We start from the raw sequence: 10,382 nt of genomic DNA, 5'->3' as shown, positions 1-10,382 counted from the left end.
GTGGGTATTATATTATTGATTTGGGTACAGTTTTTAGTGTGCTAGTGGGTATTATATTATTGATTTGGGTATAGTTATTAGTGTGCTAGTGGGTGTTATATTATTGATTTGAATACAGTTATTAGTGTGCTAGTGGGTATTATATTATTGATTTTGGTACAGTTATCAGTGTGCTAGTGGATATTATATTATTGATTTGGGTACAGTTATTAGTGTACTAGTAGGTATATTATTTCCTATTTGACATCCAATCAGTAGTAGAGAACACTTTCATTATCCATGATGAAACTGAATTGTATCTGTTTGTAAGCACGTATCCACAGGTTTTTATCTTCAGATGGTTTAGTTATAAAATAGGTTAAGGGATAGTGCTTTCTTAGGCACAAGTAAATGCCGCTCACTAAATGTAAGTGACAATCTAAACATGTATAAAAAAAGTGATTAAATAATGCTCACTAAATTTAAGTGACAATCTAAAGAGGGATAAGATTGAAAAGGACACACAATACAGATCAGTAAAGTACAATAAAAAGTAGTTCACTAATAAGTAAATACACTGTATAGTTTCCACATTCATGAAGTGTTGAACAAGTAAATAAATTAAACATAAAAATGAAAGACAGCAAAACAGAAAGTAAATAATTTATTAATTTTGAAGCAAGTAATACGAGTAATTAAAAAAAAGTCATGTAAATTACATTCCAGTAAAACTTAAGATGGCCATTTCACATAGAAGTTTAAAACACAGAAAATTTAACATGTGATATTATGCAGTTAGGGCTTAAGCTACAGCTACTCTAAACACATGAACCAAATGTCCTTTACACATGCAGCTTATTCATACTGAAGTTCTTTCTTTTAAAAGTGTATCTGCTGTTTTCAGTACCGTGGAACTATATATCAAAGGTTACTCACCCTCGGTTATAGGGTCGACATTCACCATGCACCTTGTCCCACCCACAGTATGGATCTTGTATACACCGCAGACAAGTCTCGTATCTTCCCTTACACATCACCAAATCAAACTGATGAATCACTGACTTCGAAGCCACATACAGTGACTTATGCTGGAGAAAAATAAATTAACACAAATAATTCTAGTGATAGACTTTTATAGTTCAGGGATTCCAATAATAAGGCTTAACACCTAAACATATTTTGTACACGTACTCAAACTTCTCTATGAAACAAGGCTTCAGTTAAGCATTGTGATGTTAGTGCATTATGTCATAGCAATATCAAAATTTTTAATACAGAACAAGGCTTGAGTTGTGTCCCGTCAATCTTCGCCACCCTTATCGAATCGTATAAACTTGTAAATTATTACCTTGCTAGAGATTTCCATTTTCCGAATCTTTTCGGGAAATGTGGCTTCAAACACATCTACAAGATTGGAGTGAGCATCTCCCACTCCGTCCTGCCACTCAACAAGCTTGAAAACTCGTCCATCCACTGAGCATTAAGAAAACGAAAATAGCTTCAAATCACTAGTTACTAATGTTTGAATAAAGTTAATATATAAAATAACCTTCATTACATAATGCTGTTGAAGTTTATTAAGTACCAGTTTATTAAATATTATGATTAAAAAATTCAAAAGATAAAAATATTATTAACAAAAAAGAAAAATGTGTATTTTGTTATATAGATATACCATATCTGTTTTCATCATTAACTAATTTCTGTAACTTTGACTAGAAACGATTTTTGTAAGGGCACAATATAATGTGATTCAAGTATTTTAATTAAAATATACCTACCACTGCCAGCATAATAAATAGTGTAGGGGACTCCATCAACATCCAACGTATCCACAACCAAACTGGTCAATATGACATCTCGCTTGTAATACACGGGTTTTCCATTTTTCTGAGAAACTGCAGAGTCCATCAAAGGATGGCCACGAATAAAGTTGAGTACCGAGTCAGGCAGCGTCTGGGTGTTGTTAACACACTGTCCAGGGCGAGGCTCTGGCACCTTTACACTGATAACAGGCAGCCAGGCGGAGGAAGAGGTAGCTTGTTCCTTAAACTTTCCATTGAACACTTCTTGGATGGAATCCAAACTGAAGGTACAGATGGCCGACCCTATCAACCCATTTCTATAATTGGATCAGATTAGTAAAAAGACTTTAATAAATATTTCCTAACTTCTGAAACCAGACTGCCTTTTTCTTACTGAAATAAGCTAAGAATTCAACATCCTGTATAAAGTTACTAGCAAGAAATTGTATTTCCTTCAGTTGATCATGTGTAATTAACGCATCTCTCTCAAGGAAAGGTTACATAATTTTGCATCAAATTACATAAACAACTGCTTGTAACCTTTCAAAATATTATATTTACGTACTAAGGTGAGTATACAGTGTCACTATTGATCCAATTCAGTGCCAGCCTTTCCCAGGTGGGCCACACAAAATATTATATTTACGTACTAAGGTGAGTATACAGTGTCACTATTGATCCAATTCAGTGCCAGCCTTTCCCAGGTGGGCCACACAAAATATTTGACAGGCTTTGCCTTCAAGATGTGAATATCACCAGTGTGTTAAACACATTGGTTGGGGTGGCTAAGGTAAATTTTGGGGTGGTTATAGCCCTTTCAAGCTCCCCCTTAGCACCACCCCTTATATTGATAACTACAGCTGAAAACTTACCTGATGTAAGACAAACTGAATATACATGCACGTACAAATAAACAAGCAAATATATAATCTATTTTGATAAAACTGGTACAAAAAAACAATTCATATTAGTAAATGAAAGAATAAAAAAACTGCCCTCTCTCCTTTATCTTCAAAACCTAGAGCAAATAATGATAATAATACATTTGAACAATTAAATAAACTTCAACGAAATAAAAAACCTTCTTGCTAATCAAAACAAAATTCTAATGTTTCACAAATCATCACTGAAACAAATGGAATGGAGGATCATTAAATGACAAGGGTGACACACACACACACACACACATTGGAGGATCGTGAAAAGACAAGGGTGACACACACACATTGGAGGATCATGATAAGACAAGGGTGACACACACACACATTGGAGGATCATGATAAGACAAGGGTGACACACACACATTGGAGGATCATGAAAAGACAGGGGTGACACACACACATTGGAGGATCATGAAAAGACAGGGTGAAACACACACATTGGAGGATCATGGAAAGACAAGGGTGACACACACACATTGGAGGATCATGGAAAGACAAGGGTGACACACACACATTGGATGATCATGGAAAGACAAGGGTGACACACACATTCAAGTTTCTACTCTGATTTCACTTGAGACAACCGATACTTACGACGAGGTTGTGAACACAGCATAAAATGTGCTATCGTCGTCAGGAAGCTTATACACACTTTCTGTAAAACATGAGGAAAGATCAGTATGTAAAACTGATATAAAAAAAACATTGCAAGTAAATACTTATGCAATGAATATCAACTTATTAAATAATAGTTCAAAATGAATCATGAAAAGTCTTACTTAAAGCAACACTATTGGAATATAATTCATACAAAATTGGTACACGCTTATTACTACCATACACAATAAGAATTATTCATTCAGCTGCATGGAATACAAGACAAACATTGGAAAATTAGGAACAAAACTGCACCCCATTCTTAAGATTTATGAATAATCAAGCCAAACGTTTTTATGAGTTTATCAAACTTCAAGGTTAAAGAAGTTAATTTTTTGATTTGTTCACACCCAGGAAAACTGCCTTACATAACTTGGAAAATCACACTGTGTATATCAATCTCCAAGTTTAAAGAAATCACATCAAGTAAAGAACCAAGTTTAACATATTCAATATAACATTTTTTGATTTGTTCACACCCAGGAAAACTGCCTTACATAACTTGGAAAATCACACTATGTATATTGCTTCAAGGTGTTTAGTATTTCTTTCAAACAATAGATTTTATTCATTTATATTATTCTAAATGGTTTAAATAAGTAGGAGATACATACTCATTGAAAAGAAAATAAACACGTCAAAAATATAATGATCTATAATTTAGATTTAGAAGAAATAGTTCCTTTCAATTAAAAAAACAATAAAGTAGAAATCGTGCATTTTGTATGGTACAACATTTACCAAATAAATTCTGATCTTATCTCTGACAATGTCTTTCATGTTTTACAAATTACAACTCTGAAATTGAGTCTTTAAAATACTCTACAAAAAACAAATCTCTTGAGCAAAAACTTACGAATTTCATTAAAATAAAATGGAAACTCTCCAGGAATTGAACAATTTAGACGAGCTTTCACAAATGATGCCCAGTTCTTGTTAAGAATGTTCTTTCCCCCTGTGTCTCTCTACATCAAAATGAACATAATTAGTATGCTACAATCATGTAAATTTGAGGAAATTCACAATTACACATAGAGAAAAAAAAATTCATAAGAAAAAACAGAAATATTTACAAAGTAACATTAATATCTTATTTATTGTTACTATACTAAAACAAAAGCAGTCATCCTAAAGTACTGGTATAGATTCTTTCAGAATAAATAACTTACCGAATACGGGTAACTGTCTACAATCCAGTAATGGTTATTTGCACTATACATAAAATATTTTACCATTTGATCTTTAAATCAAATACAAAAATAATCAAGTAATGGGGAATTCATTCAGAATATATCATCAATTAATATTTAAATCAAACACAAAAATAATCATGTAATGGGAAATTCATTCAGAGTATATCACCAATTAATCTTTAAATCAAACAAAAATAATCAAATAATGAGGAATTCATTCAGAATATATCATCAATTAATCTTTAAATCAAACACACAAATAATCAAGTAATGGGGGAGTTCCTTCAGAGTGTATAATCAAAACACATTAAAACACTATAAAAATGTTGCCAGGTTATTTCCATCTCATTCCAGGAATCAAATGCAGCAACTCTGATATACATCCCATTGCTTGCTGGAATTTTGCTAGTTTACAAAAATAGCCAATAACTATTTCAAAATCAATTTTTTAAATTTAAAATCCCCCTACATAATTTAAATTACCTTAAAAAATAGTTTATTAGCAAAGACATGAGAACTATGGGTGCAAATGGTATGGAAGCACCCCCGGATTGACATACAGAGCACCTGTGCATGCACGATTCCCATCATATACAGGAGTTTTGATTTTGCCAATTATTTTTCAGCAACCCACTCCAAAAATTGTTCTAGCATCAATGTTTATTAGTTTTGTTAGTTATCTGATAATATAAAAATATTACTTATTTATGCTTGTTTACACATACAGGTAAGTTAGTTATTGGAAATAAATTGACCAGGTAAACTGTGCACTGAATATCAAGTGGAATTAAAATGTCTCATTTTTGCTTAAGTGGATAAAACCAATCAAAAACTGAGAAAAATGTAAAGATAACAACCAATTGTCCTACACTTAGGTGGTGTAACCTTCCTGCGAGTCCATTTCTCACTTATGTATGCTGGTTTAATTATGTATACCACTTCTGCAAAAGGTATCTGTGTACCTCTCCACAGAGAAACAAACATGATACACTCAAATTTTCACTAGATTCAATCTGAAAGTCCACCAAAATTAAAAATGTAGTTAAAAAAATTAAAACTAAATTTTAATTTAAAACGTTTTTTTCTTTTTTAATTATTTGTCGAAGTATTAACTGAATTTTGGGATAGTCTATATTTCTTTACATCTGGAGCTGTTCACGGTAGTGACCAATTACCACCCTCACACTTAGTTTAAGTTTTATTCTTACTTCCAAGAAAAAAAAAGTATTCTTCTTTTTGACAATTTTGCAGTCTTAAACATATGATTAATACAAAATTCACACCAACTCTTTTCATACTTGCATGATGTCTTTAAAGACTGCAAGAATAGAGCATCAAGTATTTACTAATCTTCTTACATAAGCATAAATTATTAAGCAATTTTTGAGAACTACATAGATATAAAAGAAACCATATAACAGTGGTCCCCAACAGCTGGCCCACAGGCTACATCAGGTGCTTGAAAGCCTAATTTGTGGCCCTCATTATGATCAGATATTTCTCCGTTATTGATTACAAAACTCAAATAGTAAGCAAACTGTATTTGGGGAATGATTTATTGTCCAAGAAGCTTAGGCCCAGTCTTTGGCTTTGTGGTTATCATCTGAAGTGGCCCAGTGTGGAAAAGGATCGGGGAACATCACTATATAATCTTGTAATGGTGACTTAATTTTGTTATAGAATATGATATCTGAAGAAAACCTATCACTGAAAAGCATAGATATTTTTTCAAAATTTCTCACTAACTAAAAACTTTAATAAATTCATGTAGAACATAATCCTGACACTTTATTTAATGCCTACTATTTCTACAATACAAATATTTACATAAAAGTTATTGTCATCACATATCAAATGTTTCAACTTTCAAGCTCAAAGTCTTTTACCTGACAAAACAAAGAAACTCATAGTTATGTCTGACAAGTCAGCAATATTTTAAACACATTAAGATTTATTTTAACTACATAATGTTTTATTCAATGGGCTCAATTTTATTATTTTGTTTCTTTCCAGTCTGTATAAGAACTCACATAGTATGTAAGCACAAAAGTAGTGATTCCCGTATAAGATATTGTACTATTTTCACTTTTAGTTAATATACATCAATCATTTACAAATATACGATATAAGTACTTCTGCAAGAGGTACAAAACTTCTCAAGCAACAATTTTTCCAGTAACAAAATGCAAGTTAATTTTAAATCTCCTGTTTTAATAGAATTGATGTACATTTTTAAACAATCAACAATTCTTAGTTTAAAGCATTGTGATGCAGACACTGTTATTCATAATGATACTGATAGATGTTATCTTACCTTACAGACTCTAGCAACACGAGTGTAGATATTCTTCCCACAGTTAATGTACTCAACTGCACTTTCTCGAAAGAAGAAAAAGACGTACTCTCCAATGTCGTAAGAACCAACAAACTGAGGCTCTAAAAATATACTGATATTTCAATACAGCTTCTACAAAACAATCAAGTTTTTTTGACAGCCAGTCACGTACGATATTAAATGTAACAGAGCACATGATGTCCAATATTTTTACATATAAGATGGCAATTTATCTCTTGAATGAAATAAGAATATCGTGTTCTAGAAGTACATGCTTTTTAATTACTACACATCATTAATTTAAGAAACATAAAACATTTAAATAAATTAAAGTTGAAAATCACTAATAAAACTCTTAATTTATCTGACTAAATTTTATGTTTAAAGACTACAGACGTCTTGCTAGTTTTCTTTACAATGAGTCCACGGCTAAATACTTAGAACAGATGAGGTGCAGCATTTCTTTTCAAACCACTTAGTGTAATTTTTCACCAACAAACTCTACGCAAGTCTCTTTCTTTTAAAGAAATAGAAGCTGGTTAATGTTAAGCATAAATAAAGTGTTATACTTACTATCCAGCCATTTTGAATCATATTTAATAGTCCGACTAAATGGATGAACTCTTCTTCCAGTTGAAGTGTCATATAGATCTGTACGAAATATGACCGTGTCAGCCTTAGTGAATTCAGCCACAGTGCCACTATACAGCCCTGGTAGTTCCCCTGGATTTCCGTGTTCTTTAGTAGGAGATCAAATATGTGAAATGAGCCCTACCCAATGTTTTTAAATTTTATTGGGCATGTATACCAAAAACAAGTATTCATTTATTACAGAATCTAGTTGACTTTAAATGAAATATTTTCAAAGTCTTACTTCTTACAAAAAGAATCCAGACAGCTCTCACTGAACTACCAGTTCTATTCATTTAACAAACAAAACTTTATACCTGTAGACATTAGTACGTTACCATTACCCATTACAGCACAAACAATGCTTTATTAATTAAGTTTCATTCACTCACTACATATAAACAAAAACTAACTCAACTATATAAAATCAGACTGCAACAACAGTTAAGACGATGAGCGTAAATAGAGAATAACAGGTCTTAATTTTTAAAAGAATCATGAAATAGAAAAAATTAGGTACAGAAGTGTTACATGTATCATCTCAATAAATATACAACATTAGATCAGTCAATTTTTAGCAAGAACAGTGATATACAAGAACCACAGTTTATCATGTAAATCGAGTTAAATTTTGAATTATGTTAGCTCACAAAAGAAAACATGTCAGTAGTTTGTTTTATAAGGTCATTTGTTAGCAGCATTACATCTTTCAGTGTATTAGTAATTTTTATTTTTTTACAATTCCAACTTAACTTACGAATGGCAGTAATTTACATTTTTTTGCAAAAATGAAGATATTAGGACTTGTTAAAAAAACAACAGAAGTCCAGTAGCAAACTGCTAATTTACTTACTATATTTGCCCGAATATAATGCACACTTTTTAATTCCAAAAAATGGACTGCACATCATATTCACACACACATTCAATTTTGTTAGATATTTTACCAGAAGCTACCACCAAAAATTATTAAAGCATCATTAAAAGTTTAAAAAAATGTTGCATATCCAATGCATTCGATGAGATGGATAATGATGGATGTGTAAATCAGAAGAGGATGAAGCAAAGGTTCAAGGAAGCAAATTTTATGGTAGTGACAATGAAGATTTATGTGAAGATAAATGATTTGTAAAACTGACATGTGAAAGATTTCCAAAAATGTTTAATACATCAATAGTTGTTTACAGTATTAAGAAACTATTCAATACATTTTGTACAACTGATGTGTATACAAAAAAAACAATACTCTTCAATTCAACCTTTCAAAATTGGGTGTGCATTATATTCAGGCAAATATGGTAAATTATTGCACATCCAATAAAAAAAAAATATTTTTTTTTAGCCCTTTGTCAAAAATAAATTTTAATGAAAATACTACAACATGAGAAGAAGCAAGTTTTCAATTTTACTTTGTTGAGAGAAAGTTTTGAATCCTTGATGAGAAAAGCTTCCTTTATCATTAATTCCTCATCTTCATAAGCTGAAGAAGTAAGTTAGAAGTGATTAAATGAAATTGAACTGTTAATAAAAGATGTTTATCTGTGGGTGTTGACATTGGATTGGTTGAAGATAGAGTTTGACAGTGTTCTTTGAAGCATCTTTGACATTTTTATGCTACCAAAATCTTGTTCAGATGTGGACTTGAAAACAAAAGCACCCTTGCTTTCCAATATGCTAAATTACAAGAACTAATAAGGCTTTTACGATTCAAACTCATTTGATTATTTTCAAGTTATCTTCTTTTATTTCAAAAGTTATTAGGCTGCTAATCCATGTACTTGAGAGATGGCTCGTGGCCTATTCACAAAATTGCATTATTTGAGTGATGACAGGGATAGGAAAATAAAAACTTTTGTTTTCGTATTTGTTTTGAACAGCACAAAGCTTCAATAAACACGTATAAAAAAAGTGATTAAATAATAATGCTCACTAAATGTAAGTGACAATCTTTAATCACTTTTTTATACATGTCAACAACAATTACCATTTACATTCCTTTACAACAGGTTTTTGCAAGATGTGACCAAAGCCATACCAAACATTTGTGAAGATTGTAAGTTTATATTTAATGTGTAATTTTTATTATAATTAGTAAAATGTTTATAGTAAGGATTTACCACGTTTGGAAACATTTCTCAAAGATACATGTCAGCTATAACTCAAGTTAAAGTTTGAGTGGGAGTCGGAGATATTGTTAAATACTATATTAATCGATAAATGTAATTTTTTTTTTCAGCTAGAAAGTAAGCTGCTTATGGAGACCTTATAGTTGTTGGTTTCACTAAAAATTTCATTCGTGATGTTTCATGTTTAAATTAACCGACCTTATTGTAACTTAGAAATCAGAGTTTAATAAAATAAAGTTAGATATTTAAGCATTAATTTTATTTATATAATATTTAGGTGAAAAGAAAAAGTTGATGAATGTTTACTGGGGCCAAAGTGTGCATCTTGCATGTGCAGTGCATGCAGAAGAGATGAAGAGGTTAGAATTAGGCACTATCCATTGGGTGCACTACAGTAGAGACAAGAAGAAGATTTTGGTGAGCCAACGACGAGACAAGTACATCATCACCTCTGATTATGGGTTGGTGATCATGGCCATGACTGATCGTGATAGTGGACGTTACGACTGCAGGGTGGGAACTCACACTCTATGCAGCTACAACGTTACAGTGGACTCAAGTAAGAAACCGCTTTAAAAATTGGAGTAGTCTTTCAAGAAAAGAAACAACGTTGTATGTGTGCGCGTGTATGTATATGTATATATTCTGGCAGACATCTCAAAACAAGCCAATCATTTAAGTAACTATTAAAAATTTGTCAAAAATCGTTTTACTGT

General features: G+C 31.6%; 1 protein-coding gene across 1 annotated transcript in view; it reads right to left on the bottom strand.

The window, feature by feature from the left end:
* LOC106460121 (semaphorin-2A-like) overlaps positions 1 to 10,382 on the bottom strand; it is a gene marked incomplete at its 5' end in the record, with an annotated part of 18,006 nt that overhangs the window by 4,342 nt on the left and 3,282 nt on the right. The window contains 7 exons of the mRNA XM_022386769.1: positions 916 to 1,067; positions 1,328 to 1,452; positions 1,761 to 2,101; positions 3,320 to 3,380; positions 4,239 to 4,347; positions 6,890 to 7,011; positions 7,484 to 7,648. Of these exons, the coding sequence (XP_022242477.1) occupies positions 916 to 1,067; positions 1,328 to 1,452; positions 1,761 to 2,101; positions 3,320 to 3,380; positions 4,239 to 4,347; positions 6,890 to 7,011; positions 7,484 to 7,648 (1,075 nt within the window). The remainder of the gene's footprint in view (positions 1 to 915; positions 1,068 to 1,327; positions 1,453 to 1,760; positions 2,102 to 3,319; positions 3,381 to 4,238; positions 4,348 to 6,889; positions 7,012 to 7,483; positions 7,649 to 10,382) is intronic.

The sequence above is a fragment of the Limulus polyphemus genome, unplaced genomic scaffold (genome assembly GCF_000517525.1).
Source record: "Limulus polyphemus unplaced genomic scaffold, Limulus_polyphemus-2.1.2 Scaffold714, whole genome shotgun sequence".
Taxonomy (NCBI): Eukaryota; Metazoa; Arthropoda; class Merostomata; order Xiphosura; family Limulidae; genus Limulus; species Limulus polyphemus.
The sequence above is the reverse complement of the archived record's forward strand: the minus strand, read 5'-3'. Positions and strand labels throughout refer to the sequence as shown.